The 21,203-nt window shown below is 45.7% G+C and overlaps 1 protein-coding gene across 5 annotated transcripts in view; it reads right to left on the minus strand.

Annotated features, from left to right (window-relative positions):
* The window catches only part of LOC121279986 (aryl hydrocarbon receptor-like), a 143,436-nt gene that overhangs the window by 117,258 nt on the left and 4,975 nt on the right, over positions 1-21,203 (minus strand). For 4 of the 5 annotated variants that reach the window (XR_005943533.1, XM_041191613.1, XM_041191612.1 and 1 more), the window contains exons 2-3: positions 4,970-5,054; positions 2,047-2,231 (exon numbers count right to left, since the gene is read on the minus strand). Coding sequence is in view for 4 of the 5 variants with exons in the window: in XM_041191613.1 (XP_041047547.1) it covers positions 2,047-2,231; positions 4,970-5,025 (241 nt within the window). In the remaining variant the exon portion in view is untranslated. Of the gene's footprint in view, positions 1-2,046; positions 2,232-4,969; positions 5,055-11,159; positions 11,242-21,203 lie in introns of all 5 variants that reach the window. The other variant, XM_041191611.1, reaches the window with a different exon arrangement.

The raw sequence follows: 21,203 nt of genomic DNA on the forward strand, positions 1-21,203 counted from the left end.
TTTACAAATTCCCACTTGGACCAGCAAAAGGAAGAGTGTTACCACACCCAGGGCTTTGTTAACCTCTGTTGTGCAACAGCTTGGAGACCGGGTACTCTATCAGTAAGGACTCATGTGGACAATGCCCAGAGAGCAGTGGAAGCAGGGTCATTGAATATTTTTAAGGCTGAGTTAGATTGACTCCATTGATTCCTGGCCTGGAACTATGTTGCAAATCTTTCACTGTCGTTAGGTCGAAATCCTGGAACTCCCTTCCTGACGGCTTTGTGGGTGTACCTACACCATATAGACTGCAGCAGTTCAAGAAGACAGCTCACCAAGGACAATTAGGAATGGGTAACAAATGCTGGCCTATCCAGCGATGCCCACATCCTGTGGAAGAATAAAACAAGTCGCCAACTGGCTCACCTGGTTCCTGGTGCAGAGTTTGAAATTCCTAACTGGTGGATCTGATGTTTTGAATTTGGCTGGAGATGTGTGCTGAATTTCTCAAAAATTTTGTCTAGGCTTTTGCTGTCATCCTCATTCATCTTCCAGCTCTTGAAAATATCCAAACTTTTCTCTCCTGCCCACTAAAGGATGCAGCTAACCCTTTCCTCTGAACTAATCAAAGCTACCGAACGTCAACCTGCATTTTTGTTTGAATTTCTCAAATACTTCTATGACATATCTGCTTCCCAATTCTTTCTGGGCTGCAACTGTAAGTGCATTATTGCGGTAGCTGCCATTTCATTTTTGCACAATTCGCTCAGTTTACATCCCCCCCCACCCCACCCCGGCATTAATTTAGGCTGATTTCTCTTAATCTAATTTATTACGTTTATAATGTTTGGGCTTTACTCCCAGACATTTGCTGCCAGCATGTTACATCCAGTGCTTCCCAGAAGTTTGTAATAATTGCAATTTTAAACATATGTGCTGGAGCTTCATTGAATGTATTTCACAGTTCATACCATGCGCTGTGGACTGATCCTGACTCTAGTGCAATACTGAGTGATGTGCAATCTGGTTGTTGTACTTATTTATACATGTGCATGAACATTTAGTTCCTAAATAAAATTGTAATAGTATAACAAAATAGGAACCACAATTAAAACATTTACTTATCCTACCTGCTAACTGCAGCATGGAGATGTATATCAAAGCCTTGGTACCAATCATTACAGTGAGAATGAAAACTTCTGCTTACATTTCAATAGCAGAGTTGGGATCAAGCAGCAGAAAGCATATTAAATCACAACTTCTTCCAATAGCAATCTGATGAATACAAGTCTAAATGGCTGCAGCTGAGTGTATATCTTCCAACTGAGTGACAAGCTCCTCTGTGGGCTGCTTTGATGTAGATATCTCCTCATTTGGTTGACATATTTCAAACTCAACTTTTCTAGATTTATCAGAAAGCAATTTACTTTTAAATTTCCTTTCTCCTGTTAACTTCAGACATTTCCTGTTAAACCAACCTGCAAAGTCCAAGTGTATGACCAAGCACGAGGTCTGTACAATATGGAACCTGCTTCTTCACCACATGCCACCTGTGGTTTGTTCTAAAAAGCTGCCATTATTATGTAGTCCAGAGGCACTCTTTGAGTTACAATGCAACATTCCTTTCATTGATTGTTACAGGAACTTCCTCCCCAGGTTTCACAGCATGCCAATTCCCACCAGAAAGATTATGTGCAATTACAATTAAAATTTGCTTCTAATGTGAAGATATAGACAAATGGTACTAATGAGAACAGCTTGTCAATAATGACAAAGCTGGATTACAGCATAGCTCAGTGTGGATAACATATTTGCATCAGCAGTGCGGCTAATGCCAAGATCTAGCAAGGGAAAAAGAATACAACAAACACGTATCCACCTCAAGGCAAGTCACTGCATTTTGTGAGATCTGAGAGGAAAGAAAGAATCCTGGCATGGTAGAAATTAACCCAGTTGAATTCCCCTGGTCTACAGCATGGCCATATTCAAAACAAAAGCAAATATTGCCACTCATCAGAACGTGATTCCGCTAACACACACAGACAGCAACCGCAATGATCTTACCCTCAAAGAATCTTTTAGCTCTCAGGTAGGCCACACTCAGCCGTAGCACAGACAGCTTGTCCAGCTTGGCAATCACATCCTGAGGGAATGGCAGCACTCCAGCCAACTGTTCAAGCTCAGCATTAAAACGTGCCCTGTGTCTTTTTGATGGATTGGACTTGGCTCCTTCTGGGTTCACTGGTTTACTGGAATGAAAGAAAGCCCTGTATTTATATAGCGCCTTCATGACCTCAAGACATCCCAAAACATATTACAGCCAATTAAATATTTTTGAAGTATAGTCACTGGTGGAGTGGAGGTCTTGTGGTGTGGTGGATAGCATCCCTATCTCTGAGCCTGAAGCTCTGGGGTTAAGTCCCACTCTAGGACTTGATTGCTTGAACGCACAAGGTTCGTTCATAACATGGCCAAACAGGTTTATAATCAACCTGTAAATCCTTACAACACACGCGAATGGCAGGTGATAAGATCAGAAAAGATTCTTGGTCAGCCATGTGATGGGAAGAAATCGGAGTCTCTATAATCACTATATTTTGCTCCAGACTACAATGTGCTTACAAAAGTGCATGTTGCCACAGCAACTTAGATGCTTTGGGGGCCAGTTGGCTGGATGGCCAGTGTGGATTGGCTTGGTACCAACATCATGGGGTTCGATCCCCGTTCTGGCTGGCGTGGATTCAGAACCTGCCTCCTTGCCCTACCCATGGTGGAGGTCACAGCACTGTGGGCCAAAGCTGCCTCTGCCAGAGAACTCAAGAAGAAGTCACTGTTACAATCTAGGTTTAACATTTCATCTGAAAGCTGGCACCTCCAACAGTGCAGCACTCACTCAGTATTGCACCGGAGTGTCGGTCTGGATTACATACTCAAGTTTTTGGAGTGGGATTTGTGTCTGAGTTAGAGGGTTGCAGATTCAAGAGTGTTACCATTGATCCAAAACTGGTACTTGAGAAAAATGCACAAAAGATGCTGTTTTGACAGAGTAACTGATTTTGTCAAATCTTATGCAAATGCTGAATTAAAATACATAGTTTAAAAACTGTTAAGCTTGGAACTAGAGAGCCAGGTAAACCACTCAATTATCTAACTTTTGACAATTTCACTTCACTCAATTTGACCAATATTACAACTTCCAAAATGAATCACTCCCCTTAGGATCAGCTGTGCAACAGAAAGCTCCAGCATCCGCCAGCCCCAAGGCCTGTATCTCCATCACCAACGCACTGCTGTCACCCACAACTTATCTCTACACCTTGTTCCACATCTGTAAGCAGAATAAAGGACAACACAATGCCTGAAAGGGTCTGAAAGCCAAGCCCTGGGCCACTAGATAGAGGAGGAACAGGAGGATTGTAAGCAGCAGTCCAGCTTGGAATAATGCGTCATGTGTTAGTGCCTCTATAGATGCTTTGTAAATTCTACCTCTGCTTGGGGATGACAGGCTGCGATCAGAAAGGACACCTCTCCTCCCTCCTCACATTTGGCCTTCTGCTTACAGTTAGGAACCCAGAAATAACACAACGGGACTGCTAATTCCTGCAGATGCAGGAGAACAAGAGCCTTTGCAAGATAGAAGGTTAGATGCATTCCTTGCCAGTGAAGTGCAACCTACCCAATAGCAGATACGTTTAAAACAACATTAAGACATGACTCAGCCAGAAATGGTAATGCCCAAGCTCTGTCTGAAGCTCTGGAGTCTGCTGCCCTTTTATTTTCTGAAAGACCACACATCTACTCTCCCCAACTTGGGCCATGGTCACAAGCTAACCATGATTCACTTCCAACTTGAAAGGCCCTTAAAAACTTTCTAGGCCTGGATTGTTCAGTCACACATCATGTGGTGTACAGGACTTATTGATCCACTTAAGAGGTGATGAACAAAAGAAAGCTAGAAGTTCACAGCACAAATGGGGTAATTCAACACACTGTGAATGCGCTGGATCAGTCCAGGAGGATTAATCTCACCCTCCTGTTCTCTTCCCATAGTCCTCCATCTTCCTCTCCTTCAAATATTTATCCATTGTTTGTTAAAATATGCCTCAATGACTTGCTGTGGCAAAGCATTTCATGCTTCAACACTGCACTGAGTAAAGAAGTTTCTCCAAAGAGTTGATAGTCCTACATTACTAACTCCTCAACCAGGTGAAACAGCTTTTCCTAGTCATCTCACCCATTTATCTTTGTAATTTTAATAAAACAACTATTTGTTATCCTCTTAGCCTTCTCTGCCCCAGTGGAAGTAATTTTGGTATCTCATTCTCTCCTCATTGTTATGGTTTCCAGCTTTGTCATCACCCTAGTGAACTTACACTGTATGTTATCGATATGGCTTTCATGTTCTTTCAACAATGATGTGTCCAAATCTACAATCAGTACTTTGCTTTAAGTGTGGGCCAACCAATGCCCTGAATAAACTTATCATTACCATTCTGTTCTCTGCCCCCATTTATACATTTCAAAATACTGTTAGCCTATTTTATGGTTTTATCTGCCTGCAATTTTGGCTTGAAGGAATTATGCATTAAATCGCTGAATGTTTCTGTTCACACAAATCCTTCTGTGTGTTTCTCTTGAGTGTTTTCCTTATTTCTAACCCTGCATTTCCTCATGCTTATCCATGTTAACTTGTTTCTATCACCTGCCTACATTGTCCTTAAATATTTTACAGTCCTCTTGACTTAAAAGTAGTCGTTGGATTTAATTTTACTTAATGTAACAACAAATTTTTTTTGAGTAGATGTATATTCATACATTTTGATTTCCACGAAAGGGCAAACTGAGGCTAGGGTCGTTCTCTGAAATTGTAAAAAGTTCACATGCTTGGCTGACTCTAACAAGGTAAGGGTGAAATGCAATCTGTAGGTATGATGTTGGACCTCAGCAAGTCTACACTGGTCCCCATTAACAACATCACTGTCCTTACATTTTCTGCATGGGTCTCCTCCTTTTCCTCACTGCGTAAAGTCCCGAATTTAACATGATTCCAATGCAGAAGATTGTATTTAAAACTGAAAGGAAGACAGAAGAATGTTAGTCCAGTTAGAATCACACACCACACAAACATGGAGAGAATTAATTACAAACAGAAAACTCACAGAATTTTAGCAAAGGCAGACTTTTATTGCTTTCTCTCTCTCAGAGTGTTCCCCAGTAAATTGTGTCAAGGTACATGCCCCAAAGCCACACCTAACTGGCCAGTGCAATATGCATGGTTTGGATAGCTGGCTGCTCAACTGCAAAGAAGGAAGGAGATAAATCTGCCCTCAGTTGTCAGTCATGTGTATGCAGCTTCCAGCAGGGGTTTAGTAGACACTGACCAGGAGCAGGGACCCTGAATCCTCTGGTCTTTTGTAATGGAGGCCAGCTCAGTAGTATACCTGCTAAGATCAGTTGACCAATGACCAAGCTTGAACTTGGAGTCCTAATGCTTTGTGTATGTATGCCTTATCGCATGTTAAATTATCAAATCCCTCACTAGAACGTTAGATTGGGGGCCAGAACAGACCATTGTACAACATTCCTTACTTAGCATTTCTCAGACAGTAAAGTGAAATGGGAACTGTTACATTTAGTTTATCAGTTCTAATGAGACACCAAATCATTTGGATACTGGTGAGAGCATTGGTTCCTCAGAGGAATACAGTGAGAGCCAAGTTTGTGGCACAACAACGGCTTGGTAATACAGGAGGGGAGGAAGATGAAAGAAAGAGCAGTAGTTATAGGGGATTCGTTAGTTAGGGAAACAGACACGCGTTTCTGTGGCCATAGACATGACTCCAAGATGGTATGTTGCCTCCCTGGTGCCAGGGTCAAGGATGTCAAGAGAGGCTTCAGGACATTCTTCTGGGGGAGGGTAACCAACCAGGGATCGTGGTCCAAGAAGGGCCATACGGACTCGAAACATTAACTCTGTTTCTTGGTCTACAGTTGCTGCTAGACCTGCTGAGTTTTTCCAGCACTTTCTGTCTTTGTTTCAGATTTCCAGCATCCACAGTATTTTACTTTTATCTTAGTAGTTCAGTTGATACCAGTGACTTAGGTAGGAAGGGGGATGTGGCCCTGCAAACAGAATTTGGGAGCTAGGTAGAAAATTAGCAAGCAGGACCTCAAAAGTAGTAATCTCCGGTTTACTCCCAGTGCCACATGCAAGTGAGTGCAGAAACAGGAGGATAAGGCAGATGAATGTGCGGCTGGAAAGATGGTGCAGGAGGGAGGGCTTTAGACTCCTCGGACACCAGGAGTGGCTCTGGGGGAGATGTCACCTGTACAGGCCGGACGGGTTGCACCTGAACAGAGCTGGGACTGAGTCCCTTGCGGGGTGTTTTGCTGGTGCTGTTGTGGGGAGAGGGGCCGGGGGGTTGGTGGGGGGGGTGTGTGTGTGTGTGTGTGTGTGGGTGGAGGGATGGCTTTAAACTAACTCAGCAGGGGTGTGGGAATCAGAAGAGAATATTACAGAGTAATACCAAAGTGCACAAAATATTGGGAGAGCCAGATAGCACCAGAATAGAGAATAGTAAGTTAATTGACGGAGTCAGAGTGAGGGAGAAAGTAATGAAGCCTAAATCAGGGTTACTGTGCATGTGTGTGAATGCATGGGGCATAGTAATTAAGATTGGGGAATTACATGCACAGATTGCCATGTGGAAATATGATGTTATGGCATTAACAGAGACCTGGCTCAAGGAAGGGTAGGACTGGATGTTAAGTATTCCTAGGTACAAGGTGTTCAGGAAAGATAGGGCAGGAAGAAAAGGAGGAGGGGTAGTAGTATTGGCTAAGGAGAACATCGCAGTTCTGGAGAAAGTGATTGTCCCAGAAGATTTAAGGACAGAATCAATTTGGCTAAAGCTAAGGAATCAAAAGGGTGCAATTACATTGCTCGGTGTAGTCTATAGGCCACCAACTAGTGGGAAGGATGTAGAGGAACAAATCTGCAGGGAAACTACGGAGACGTGCAAACAATATAGAGCAGTTATAATGGGGGGCTTTAATTACCCGAATGTAAACTGGGACAGCGGTAGTGTAAAGGGCAGAGAGGGCCAAGAGTTCCTAGAGCGTATTCAGGAGAATTTTTACAGCAGTACGTGTCTAGTCCCACAAGAAAGGAGGCATTGCTAGACCTGGTTCTGGGGAAAAAGGTGGGCCAAGTAGATCAAGTGTCAATGGGGGAACATTTAGGAAACAGTGATCACTGTATAGTAAGGTTTAGAATGACAGTAGAAAGTGACAACGGGCAATCCAGGGTAAGAATAATTAACTGGACAAGAGCTGACTTCAATGGGGCAAGAATGGAGATGGACCAGTTGGACTGGAACTAACGGTTGGTGGGAAAAACTGTAGCTGAACAAGGGGCTACCTTCAAAGAAGAAATGATTCGGGTGCAGTGCAGTCAAGATATATTCCCTCAAAAGGGAAAGGAAGGGCAAACAAATCCAGAGCTCTGTGGATGAAAAGGGAGATATAAATTAAGATAAAGAAGAAAAAGTGTGCTTATGACAGGTGTCAGATGGAAAATACAGTTGAGAATCAACCTGAATACAGAAGGTTCAGAGGCGAGGTGAAGAAGCAAATAAGGGAAATGAAGAGGGATTATGAGAAAAGACTGAGCCAACATAAAGGGAAATCTCAGTCTTCTATAGGCACATGAGTAGTAAAAGGATGGTAAAAGGAGGAGAAGGACCAGGAGTAGGACCGATTAAGGACCAAGGAAGGGATTTACACATGGAGGCAGGGGGAATGGCTGAGGTGTTAAATTAATACTTTGCAAGGAAGCAGATGCTACCCAGGCCATGGTGACAGAGGAGGAAACTCTGTTACTAGGACGGTTCAAAATTAATAAGGAAGTGGTATTGGATAAACTGTCAGTACTCAAAATTGACAAGGCACCAGGACCAGATGAGGTGCATCCAAGGCTTTTGAAGGAAGCGAAAGTGGAAATTGCGGGGGCAATGGCCATAATCTTTCAGTCTTCCCTAGACTCAGGGGAGGTGCCAGAGGATTGGAGAATTGCAAACATTATGCCCTTGTTCAAAAAAGGTTGCAAGGATAAGCCCAGCAATTACAGACCAGTCAGTTTAACTTTGGTGGTGGGGAAGCTTCTAGAAACAATTATTTGGGATAGAATTAATAGTCACATGGAAAAATGTGGGTTGATTAGGAAGAGCCAGCACGGAATTCTAAAGGGGAAATTGTGTTTTACTAACTTCCTGGAGTTTTTTTGAAGAGGCAACAAAGAGGGTTGATGAGGGTAAATGCTGTTGATGTGGTGTACATGGACTTTTAAAAGGCATTTATTACAGTGCCGCACAGCAGACTTGTGAGGAAAGTTATAGCTCATGGAATAAAAGGGACAGTAGCATCATAGATACAAAATTGGCTGAGTAATAGGAAATAGTGAATAATGGTTAATGGATATCTTTTGGGCTGGAGGAAGGTTTGTAACAGAGTTCTCCAGGGGTGGGCCAAGTGCTGGTAAATGGGATTAGGTCGGTAGGTAGGTCAGGTGTTTCTCACGTGTCGGTGCAGACTTGATGGGCCGAAGGGCTTCTTCTGCATTGTGTGATTCTGTGATTCTGAGGGGTCGGTATTGGGGCCCTTGCTTTTCCTGTTATATATTAATGGTCTAGATCTTGGTGTGCAGGAGACAATTTCAAAGTTTGCGAATGATACAAAACTTGGTAGCATTGTAAACTGTGAGGAGGATAGTGTTGAACTTCAAAAAGACGTAGACAAGTTGGTGGAGTGGGCAGATAGGTGGCGGGTGAAGTTCAAAGCGGAGAAGTGTGAGATGATTCATCTTAGTGGGAAGAACATGGAGAAACAATATAAACTAAGGGTTACAACTCTAAAGGGTGTGCAGAGGCAGAGGGACCTGGGTGTATATGTGCACAAGTCATTAAAGGTGGTAGGACAGGTGGAGAGAGCAGTTAATAAAGCATACAGTTTCCTAGGCTTTATTAATAGGGGCATAGGGTACAAGAGCAAGGAGGTTATGCTGAACTTGTATAGAACAACAGTTAGACTTCAGCTGGGGTATTGTGTGCAGTTCTGGGCACCAAATTTTAGGAAGGATCTGAATACATTGGAGAGAGTACAGAAGGGGTTTACAAAAATGGTTCCCGGGATGAGAAAGTTTAGTTATGAAGAAAGATTGGAGAGGTTGGAATTGGCCATCTTAGAGAGGAGAAGGCTAAGAGGAGATTTGATAGAGGTATTCAAAATCATGAGGGGGCTGGACAGCGTAGATAGGGAGAAACTGATCCCACTCATAAAAGGATCAAGAATGAGAGGGCACAGATTTAAAATGATTTGCAAAAGAAGCAAATGTGATGTAAGAAAACACTTTTTCACACAACGAGTGGTTCTTGTCTGGAATGCACTGCCTGGAAGTGTGATGGAGGCAGGTTCAATTGAAGCATTCATGAGGGCATTATTTGAATAGAAACAATGTGCAGGGTTACAGGGAAAAGGCAGGAGACTGGCACTGAGTCATAATGCTCATTCAGAAAGCCGGTGCAGACTTGACGGGCTGAATGGCCTCCCTCTGCACTGTAACAATTCTGTGATTTGTCAAGTGAGGCAGAGTCAACTCATTAGCAAATTTCAGGTGGTGCTGCTAATAGCACGTCAAAGGATGCTCCCTTTTACACAGACAGGGGGCTTGGCATAAATAGCCAAATGGTTATGGTACTGGGTTTGTAACCCCAAGATCGAGAGTTCAAATCTCACAATGGTAAACTATGAAACAATGTAACTTCATCTGAAACAGATGGAAACAGGTTTGTACTCGAAAGAGTTACACAGACAGGAACATTAACACATGTAGAGCACAATGAATTATTTTGATGTGGTTGCAGATGCCTAAAAGCTTAAAACATCTATCTGATGTTAAGTTACACACAAGTCAACTAAGAGCCTGTAGACATTACGGCACTGGCATTTCCTGTTGCTGCAGAGTTTTTATGTACCAAACAATTGTCTTTCTTTTTACTCCTTTTTCTTACCCCCTCCCTAAAATGTAACACTGAAATCGGCATTAAGCACTGTGTTACATCTGAAGTGTGGTGGACTGAAAGCGCCTGCTTGCCTAACTTTTTATAATATTATCAATGAGTCTCCTGTAGCACTGCTTCTGACTAAGTCAGATGTACTGTTTCGTAAAAAGGCCAAAAATCTCATAGGATCTTAGAATAATACAACACAGATGGAGGTCACTCAACCCACCCTGCCTGTGCAGACTCCTTGAAGGAGTTGTCCAATTAGTCCTATTCCCCATAATGCAGCATTTTTTTTTTCAACTATTGATTTAATTTCCTTTGAAAAGTTATTATTCAATCTACTTCCACCACCTGTTCAGACAGTGCATTTCAGAGCTTATCAACTCACTGCACACTGTTATTTCCCTCTCATATCACCTCTGCTTGTTTTGCCAATTACCTTAAACCTGTGTATTGTAGTTACCAACCCTTCTGTCACTGGAAACTGTTTCTCCCTACCTACTCTGTTAAAATACTTCACCATTTTGACAAGCTCTATCAGTTCCCCTTAATCTTCCTCCAAAGTTCACTCAATTTGGGAACTGTTCCTTTCGATTAGAAAATTGTTCCAATGAAAACACAGCAAATATTCTTCTGCTAAAGTGCAGCACTTGTAAAGCTTTGAAATTGAATTAATGTTGTGTAATCACATTAGCTTGTTTAAAGACTAATTAATGATCATTACCCTGGCCTGTTTTCTGGAAAAGTCAATTAAGATGTTACAAGATATTATGTCCCTAGCAGGATTTTTTGTATTCTTTATTGTACAACATTCTGCCTCTGTCTCTTTATACTTTTAAAAATTTAAAGTGTGAAAAACAAATTTACATTGGAGGGCATGCAATGTCCAATGGTAGCAGGTGTATGCACATATGTCTGATGTTATATTGGAAAAAAATGGATATGTTTCATATTTATGTAGCGCCTTTCACCACCTTGGAACATCCCAAAATGCTCCAGAGCCAATGAAATAATTCTGACATCTAATCAATGTCATGATGTAGGGAAAGACAGCAATTAATTTGTGCACAGCAAGATTCCATGAACAGCAATTAGATAAATAATCAGGTAACCTACTTTAGTGATTTTGGTTGAGAGAGTGAAATGATGACCAGCACTTATCTTCTTTGAATTGTGCTTTGGGATCTTTTATTTCCACCTGAGAGAACAGATGAGGCCTCAGCTTAAAGTCTCATCCAAAGACAGTACCTCCAACAATGCCACACTCTCTCCAAACCGGTGCCTTAAACATATAGTTTAGTGCTCCGTATATCCAACGCTCGCATGCTTATTAAACCTTAAAAATACTTCAACACAAGCTGATTTGAGTCAATCATTAGTCATGCCTAGTTTAGTTGGAGTAAGAGCATGTAATCAGAAATTAATAACTCATTTACATACATATAAATTAGGAGTAGGAGTAGGCCACTCAGCCCATCAAGCCTGCTCCGCCATTCAATAAGTTCATGGCTGATCTGATTGTAATCACCTGCCTATCCCTGATAACCTTTCACCCCCTTATCAAGAATCTATCTACCTCTGCCTTAATAATATTCAAAAACTTTGCTTCCACCACTTGTTGAGGAAAAGAGTTCCAAAGACTCACAACCCTCTGAGAGAAAAAATTTCTCCTCATCTCTATCTTAAATGGGTGACCCCTTATTTTTAAACAGTGACCCCAAATTCTGGATTTTCCCACAAAGGAAACATCCTCTCCACATCCACCCTGTCAAGGCCCCTCTAGATCTTAAAGATTTCAATAAAGTCACCTCTTACTCTTCTAAACTCCAGTGGATACAAGCCTAGCATGTCCAACCTTTCCTCATAAGGTAGGCCACCTATTCTTGGTACTCGTCTAGTAAACCTTCTCTGAACTGCTTCTAATGCATTTACATCCTTCCTTAAATGAGGAAGCCAATACTGTACACAGTACTCCAAATGTGGTCTATTCACTGTCCCATATAACTGAAGCATAACTTCCCTACTTTTATATTTACTTCTCCTTGCAATAAAATTTATAGTCGTAGGAGACAAACTGAATGGGTGTGGGGTGGGGGGGGGTGGTAGGGAAAGGGCAGCCTTGCTGTTGAATATAGCGCACTAGCATTCGGGGTGGGAGGCAGGTAGGATGGGCGAGGAGAGTGGCCATGCTGTATAAGGTGACCATTCCTCTGTAGCTAAGGCAGTTCAAGCCCAGCCACATTGATATGATTGGGGTCAGGCTTCTAGCTTATCTGCCCATTCAAGCAATGCAGAGGCATCAAAGTGCCACCAAGCGCTCCAGAGCTTTTCACAGCATCCCCCGCTCCCCAACCCCGGCATGAGCATTTTAGTGGACTGCAGAACAGTTGGATGACTGCACACGTTGTACAATCACTTCATTAAAGCTAGCCATGCAGCGGTCACTTCTGGAGGCACTCACAGACCCTTGCAATGTCCGCATCCCAGTTTGGACCATTCTCCCCCATGGTTCAAACTAACAGCCTTGCAGCATGGGTTAGGAGAATGCCTGCGCCTGAGCTGAGAGCAGAGCATGCAGCCCAATGGGCAAAGCTGCTGCCATTCAGTTGAGTGGAGTGGGGCAGAGGTGGGTGGGATCTCGGGCAACCATGTAGTGCACTAATCTCTGACCATCCAAGTGGCAGCCAGCACTCTCTACGAAGTGTTAAGGGGCCTTCACACTTAATTAGATTGAGATCTTAGTGCACCCATGTTAACCACGTGCCTCCCTCTTTCATCTTGCAGGAGGAGTACATCAGGATCATGGAGCCTGGTGAACTAGCTGTATGCCTCATGGCGTACTGGGAGAGGAGACAATGAAGGAGATGGCAACTGAAGCCCTGGTTGCGCAGAGACAGGAGCATCAACTTCAGGAAGAAGGAGGCGGCTGGGGCTCCTGCACACACTGCGCAAGAGCCACAGCGAGCCGTCGCTGGTCGGCGCCTAGTGACACCCAGGGTCTATAGATGCCCCCTTTCATTCCTGCAGATGACCAAGAGCAACTGTCGCCGAAGACCGCGCATGTCTAGGGAACTGGTCGGTCACGTCTGCCAATGTCTGCAGGATTTGGCGCCACAGGGACATGGAGGGCATCCACTTCCAGTGGCTGTAAAAGTGACAGTGGCGCTCAATTCATACGCCTCCACAGAGGGGTCTACAGGTGACCTCTGTGGGATTGCACAAGCCTTCATCCACAAATGCATCCATGAAATCACGGATGCCATCTTTGTAAGGACGCACAATTTTGTGCATTTCGCTCAAGTCCAGGACAGCCAGGAAGAAAGAGCGATTGGATTCATCCAGATCTTGGGTTTCCTACAGGTGCAGGGTGCAATTGACTGCACTCACGTGGCACTCAGAACACAACATGCGGTCAACTACATCAACTGCAAGGGGTTTCACTCGCTAAGTGTGCAGCTGGTGTACGACCACCAGAAATGCATCCTGCAGGTGTGCGCACAGTTTCCAGGGAGTGTCCATCAACCAGGTCTCAGATCCCTGACATTTTCCAGGGCCCAGAGAGGCTGCAGGGATAGCTCCTCGGGGACAAGGGCTACCCGCAGAGGACGGGGCTGATGACACACATGTGGCAGCCTCAGACTGCAGCAGAGCGAAGGCATAATGAGGCTCATGCTGCAGCTCGCAACTTGGTGGAGCAAACCATCGGGATGTTGAAAATGAGGTTCCGATGCCTGGACCGGTCTGCTGGAGTCCAGCAATACAGTCCACAGAGGGTGTCACGTATTGTCATTTGCTGCGCCCTTTACAACCTGGCACTGCAACAGGGAGATGAGCTGGCTGAGGAGGAAATGGAGGAGCTGGTGATCTCCTCCGATGAGAAGCATGCTGACAGGGATGAGGGTCAGGAGGTCCTCGAAGGCGACGATGACAGGGATGTGGCCCTCACAGTGGCTAGACGAGGCAGGCGCACTCGGGAGGCCCTCATAGCTGCCAGATTTGTGGAGGATGACGATGACATGCAGTGAGGTGATCCCATAAATCCTCACATTGCATCTATGAACATTTGACTCCAGTCTGGCTTATGGCAGTGCTAATGCCCTCTGCGAGAATGCTCCTGTTTTGGGGATGCAGTGGAGGCCCTAATAGTCGCTTGATTGCAGGAGGATGATGAAAACATGCAGTGAGAAAACTCCATAGATCTTCACATAGCCTCTGAGAATGTCTGACTCCTGTCTGGCCGAGGACAGCTTGCTTGCGCTCCGTGATCAGGGTCGTATCATAGAGATACAGCCATGAAACCTGAGAAGCATCTGATCCTTTGTCCACCTTCAGCACCTGAGCCCTTCAGGAGCTGGTGCACAGCATCAGTGGTCACAGATGCTGAAGAGATGGGTGCCAGCCCCACCTTAAAGGTGCTGCGAGCATACAGAGAGAGCATGACGGAACTCTGTGACACCTGTCCACGACATTCTGGCAGCAAAGACAAGCACCGCTGAGGTGCAGGCATCAGTAATGTTTCCAGGGAGTGTGAGGCCAGACCATCACTTTGGTCTGAAGGCTGCACAGAGCTCAGGGAAGAGACACTGGACTGAGACACCTGCCTTTATCTTGTGCAGAAAGGTTTCACATCTGAGTGACAAGAACACTGTTCATCAGAACAAGGAGCCACAGGCAGGGTGACATTCTTGGGAGTTTATTGACAATAGTGAACAGGATGTACAAGTGATTAACACCCGTGCCCAGGCTGTGCAATTAATTCTTTTTAACTTTCCTAACCCTGCTGCTACATCTTAGTGCTCCCCGGACATCCACAGTGGACATGGAGGCAGCCTGCTGACTGCTACACCCTGTCTGTGATGACCTTGGCTTGCGTCCTATGGAGGGCCGAGACTTGGAAGGCCCCGGATTGCTTTTGGGGTCCCGCTGTGTGACAGTGGCACCTCACTCAGCTGGAGCTGTGGAGGTCACAAGAAGAGGGGATTCGGATGGGCTGGACACTCCCGGAGGCACCTGGTTGGATGGTCCTGGGATGTCAAGCTGCTGATCCTCCTCCCTATGGGTGCCCGAGGGCCCCGGGATGACTCCTTGAGGAGAAGGGGTAGTTGGAGTGAGATCGAGCTGCCTGGCACCCCTCTTGTGTACACACTGTTGGTGGCAAACTATGGCGTCAGCGTTGGAGTTGAGCCTGCGCAGCAGTGCAGGAGCGGCATCCTGGACCAAGGTCTCCATAGCGACCGCCACCCTACCAATGTTGACTTCAGCGAGTTGGCATGCTGATGCTATTACCTTAGCCTGATGGTGGACAGATTCCTCCATCATACCTTGCAATCTGAGGAGTACAGCGGACATCCCTTCCTGATGTTCCCGAGCTTGCCTTTGCAGCTCCAGCAACTGTGACATCACCAAGTCCAGAAGCTCATCATCTGACTCTGATTCAGAAAATTTCTGGCTCCAGCAGTCCTCCGAGTGCCGGACACCAGGGAAGTCCTTGCATCTGCCTGCTGTGGATCAGACAGTGCGATGTGCTCATCAGATTGTGATCTTGAGGCTAATCTAAAGCTAGGTCCCACCGAGGTGTGTGTCTCTGCACTGGTGGAGGGTGTGGGTGAGCACTGTGACAGGACTTCAAGGAGCGTGCCTCCAGATTCCTCTTCAGATGTTTCTTTGGGGCTTGATTGGAGACCCTGGGTTGTGGACTCCATCGGCCGTTTCCCAGATGTGCCTGCAGAAGCACGGGGAGATAATTAATGAGTGGCAGTGACCTGTGAAACAGGACATATCACACAGCATGGTTGTGTCTGATGGATGTTGCACTGCTGGACCCTCACTTGGTAGAGCACCGCTGACCTCACCCTCAGCACAGGACCGGGTCCAGATCATCGCCAGCCAGCTGGATGGCTCTGTTTTCAAAGTCCATGAGGATCTTCTTTTCAGGCATTCCTCCTCTAGTCCGCGACCTCCCTGTGTTGCTATGTGCCAGCTTGTCCTGCATGACTAGAGATGGAGAGAGTGTAAGCAGGACACCTACCAGGCCAGATGATAAGGATGCCTGGCATACGTGGGTGGTGAGTGGTCCCATGGATGGGATGAGTACAATGAAGGTGTGTGTGAGAGAGAGTGAATGGTGATGTCCCTTGAGCTGGCAGTGAATGAGATCCCTATGGATTTGTGCCAGGTTTGTGAGTGTGTGAGTTGAGTGATGAGAAGAGTGACTTACCTTGGCGGAATAGAGGTCACTTATCCTCTTGCAACACGGGGTGGCTGTTCTCTTTTTAAGGGCATTGGTGTTGACCACCACTGCCACTGCCTCCCAAGCCTGGTTGGTCATGCCACTGCCCATCCTACGGCCAGAGTGGAGTAAAGGACATCCAGGCGGGACTCCACGGCATCCAAAATGCGTTCCAGCGATGTGTCGCCAAACCTGGGGGCTGCAGTCTTTTTGCCTTCTGTGGACATCTTCCCTGCAATAGCCGTGGGCTGGAGGCACTGAGATGTGCGTGGTCAGCTGGACTTTGAATATAGCACCCGGCTTGATGAAGCGGTGAGTTGATGGCAGGTGGGCAGATGAGAGCCTGACCGCCATGGAAACTGCAAAGACAATACGGCAGGTTTGGGATGATATAGGGTGTGAAAACCCACCATTGTGGTCGGCAGGTAAAACGTTGTTTTACCCGCCTGCTACTGCACTTAGTGCAAATCTGGGACGGTTCCACCCTTGGAATCAAACAAGAGTTCTTCCTGGCTATACAATCGACCACTCAGTGCTAGGGGAGGTGGGATGCTTCTCTAGAACTTTGTAAAAGAACAACTCACAACTGAACTTGAACCAATCAGTTCCCAATTTTGATTGAAAAATTCAGGGGGGGTTGTTTACGTCATTGCTGACCTCCTCAATGGTTATTGAGTTTCCACAGTTAATGCAACCTCTCAGAAAATTTAAAATCTATGAACTTAATCCTACCCCTATTTTGTATAGATGTCAATAGAACTAAATAAAGCTAGGCAGGAAAAAATACCAAACTATAATCCAACTTTGGGGAAGAAATATAATGAGTTAAAAATCGTAGACTTTAGATCTGGTCACCTTATTCAACTGTCAAAAAAATATTGAAGGTGAGATGTAAGTTAGAAGTTTTGGTTTTTTTATATCTGAAAACATGATGAAATCACTAAACATTTTCAATGTTCAGTGCACACAACAGAGTAATACATTAGCAATGTAGCTAAGGCTGTGCATGCAGTGGGAGCAATACTTGCTAAAGAGTTATGTGGTTTTAGTTATTGGAGTTAATAACTGCATTTTAACTCAATTCTCTTCTTTTCTGAAAGATAGTAAGTCATAAAGATAAGTAATATTAAGATAATTTCTGAGGCTTATACAACCTTGCAAGATTTTTTAAAAATACAGTACTGATTAGCCCAAAGAGGATTGTAAAAATATACTCTATAAATATTACTAGCTGATCTCCTAAAATGGAGCCACGCCTAACCTGTCCTGCTCCTTTAAGGAAGTTAGACAATATATTTTTTTAATTCATTCACGGGATGTGGGCTTCGCTGGCTAGGCCAGCATTTATTGCCCATCCCTAATTGCCCTTGAGAAGGTGATGGTGAGCTGGGCTGGGGAGAGTGAGATGTGTGTGTGATGGTGGCGTTTAAATATGGCGCCTGGTCCTTTGACCCAGTCAGGTAATGGTGAGATGGGTAAATCAGCTCCCAACCTTCCAAGTGATTTGGGTAGATACTCGCCTGTGCATAATTAATGAGCTTCCAGGCGCAGAATCGGGCATGATTTCCCACCATTTTGACCAGTGGAAAGCGTGCCGCTGAACCCGCCCACTTATGCTGTTTAGCACGCAAGTAGTCCTGTGTTATAGCTTCACCACGTCGACACCTCATTTTTAGGTATCCCTGGTGCTGCTCTTGACATGCCCTCCTGCACTCTTCATTGAACCAGGGTTGATGGTAATAGTAGAGTGGGGGATATGGCGGGCCATGAGGTTACAGATTATGTTCGAATATAGTTTTGCTGCTGCTAATGACCCAGAGCGCCTCATGGATATCCAGTCTTGAGTTGCTAGCTCTGTTCGAAATCTATTCCATTTAGCACAGTGGTAGTGCCACACAACATGATGGAGGGTATCCTCAATGTGAAGGCGGGACTTCGTCTCCACAAAGACTGTGCGGTGGTCACTCCTACTGACACTGTCATGGACAGATGCAACTGCAGCAGGCAGGTTGATGAGGATGAGGTCAAGTTTGTTTTTCCCTCTTGTTGGTTCCCTCATCACCTGCTGCAGACCCAGCCGAGCAGCTATGTCATTTAGGACTCAGCCAGCTTGGTCAGTAGTGGTGCTACCGAACCACTGTTGGTAATGGACATTGAGGTCCCCCACCCAGAGTACATTCTGTGCCACTGCCATCCTCAGTGCTTCCTCCAAGTGATGTTCAACATGGAGGAGCACTGATTCATCAGCTGAGGGAGGGCGCTAATCAGCAGGAGGTTTCCTTGCCCATGTTTGACCTGATGCCATGAGCCTTCATGGGGACCGGAGTCGATGTTGAGCATTCCCAGGGCAACTCCCTCCCGAGTGTATACCTCTGTGCCAGTGGGGCAGGACAAACCCAGGGATGGCATTGGTGGAGTCTGGGACATTATCTGTAAGGTATGATTCCGTTAGTCTGACTATGTCAGGCTGTTGCTTGACTAGGCTGTGAGACAGCTCTCCCAATTTTGGCATGAGCCCTCAGATGTTAGTAAGGAGGACTTTGCATGGTCGACAGGGTTGAGATTGCCATTGTTGTTTCTGGTGCCTAGGCCGATGCCGGGTGGTCTGCCCGGTTTCATTCCTTTTTTGTGACTTTGTACCGGTTTATTTTACAACTGAGTGGCCATTGCTAGGCCATTTTGGAGGGCAGTTAAGAGTCAACTACATTGCTGTGGGTCTGGAGTCACATGTAGGCCAGACCAGGTAAGGATGACAGATTTCCTTCCCTAAAGGACATTTGCCTAGGAAAGTTTCTGTAACTGTCTAGGGGCTTGTGAATCTCCAACTTCAGCCTTTCAGGAAAGGGTAAGTTATCAAGATCAGAGAAAGCACCAGGAAAAATTGACTCCGTGTGTCTATTTTTAAACATTGTTTATGATGGATGTGCGTTTGGAGAACACTGGGGGTTGGGGTGGTGGTACGGGTAGGGAGGCAGGGGAAAGACAGCCACCTAGCAGCACAATACCATTGATTGTTGTAAAAACTCGCCCGGTTCAGGGAAGGAAATCTGCCATCCTTACCTGGTCTCACCTACACGTGACTCCAGACCCACAGCAATGTGGTTGACTCTTAACTGCCCTCTGAAATGGCTTCACAAACTGTTCAGTTCAAGGGCAATTAGGGAATGGCAACAAATATTGGCCTTACCAGTGACACCCACATCCCATAAAAGAATAAAAAATATATTGGGTTGAATAATATGGTAGGGTGGAAGGTAACACCCCTCTCACCCCCCTCCCCCCCCACCCCCCACCCCCTTGGGCCAGGAGAGTTTGGGAGCATTAGGGGCAGGGGCATTGGGGTGGGGGGAGATGATCACCGTCCTGTGATCGCCAAACAGCAGCCCCTGAAGAGCGAGACCCCCTTCCTTCCTGCCCTTTGACTATTTCAGGTTGAAAATCAGGCTTCCCAATCTGCTGCCCACGCCAAACAATTTATGGCTTGTGCATCGTATTATTATGGTCAACAGGTTTGATAAGAAGCCTAATTGACCCTTAATTGGTCATTTTAAAATGGCGGGCAGATCGATGATTTTGATGCCCGCCTGACCGTATTATGGGGATGAGCTCTGGGGTGAGCAGGAGGGTAATGAGATGGGTGCCTACCTTATTCTATATGTCCCCCCATCCCATAGGAAAGACGCCCGCTGGTGGCACGTAAAATTCAGCCCATTGTCTTTCTAAGCTTGGGTTGAGTCTGGGACGAATACTCTAAACAATTCAGCACCAAGCCAGCACTGGTGGCTGCAGGTTCATCATGGATAGTAGTATTTGGATCCTTGCTCGGTGATGATGCAGGCATATTTCCTCACTAATCCATGTTTTTTTACAGGAAGCCTGGACAAATAGCTCTATCTCAGATAAGGGGCGCTCACTTAAAACAGAGATGAGGAGGAATTTCTTCTCTCAGAGGGTAGTCAATCTGTGGAATTCTTTGCTGCAGAGGGCTGTAGAGGCTGAATTGTTAAGCATATTCAAGGCTGAGATAGACGGTTTTTAATCAGTAAGGGAATCAAGGGTTATGGGGAAAAGACAGGTAAGTGGATTTGAGAATTATCAGATGAGTCATGATATAATTGAATGGTGTAGCAGACTCGATAAGCTGAATGGTGTACTTCTGCTCCTACGTTTTATGGTCTTATGGCCAACTGCTGCCCTGAGGGCATCTCAAACAACCATTATAATCTTTTTAAATGAAACCAATTAAACTAAATCAACAAAATTGGGATAAATCAGGCACAGCCCCTAATTCAGGTTAGCGGTAAAACCAAGGACAAAATTTAAAGGAACCTTACAAACTTTAAATCAAAATGTGATTAAAGGGGTCAACAAAACACCCCAGTCCCCGCGTGCCCACCGAGCACGGAAGGCCTCGAGCGTGTCAGCAGACACCGCGTGCTCCCTCTCCAGGGACATCCGGCAGTGAACGTAGCCGCGGAAGAGGGACAAACAATCGGGCGGGACTCCCCCGTCGATCGCCCGCTGCCTGGACCTGTTAATGGCCAACTTGGCCAGGCCCAGGAGCAGGTTCACGAGGAGGTCCTCCTCCTTCCCGACCCCCTTCCGCACCGGGTGCCCATAGATCAGGAGCGTGGGGCTGAAGTGCAAACAAAACATCAATAAAAGGTTTTTCACATAACTAAAAAGGGAGTGCAGCCTACAACACCCTACATATACATGGTCCACTGACTCCACAAGACCGCAAAAAGGGCACGTGTCCTGAGAGTCCGTGAACCTATGCATCCTCTTATTATACGGGACTGCTGCATGCAACACCCTCCAACCCAGGTCCCCGATAGAAAGGGGGAGGACACCTCCATAGAGGGCCTCCGCCGCTGGACGGCAACAAGGCACGCCAGGGCGTGTCAGGGCGGCGGACAAGGGCGAGAAAA

Source organism: Carcharodon carcharias, chromosome 7 (assembly GCF_017639515.1).
Source record: "Carcharodon carcharias isolate sCarCar2 chromosome 7, sCarCar2.pri, whole genome shotgun sequence".
Taxonomy (NCBI): Eukaryota; Metazoa; Chordata; class Chondrichthyes; order Lamniformes; family Lamnidae; genus Carcharodon; species Carcharodon carcharias.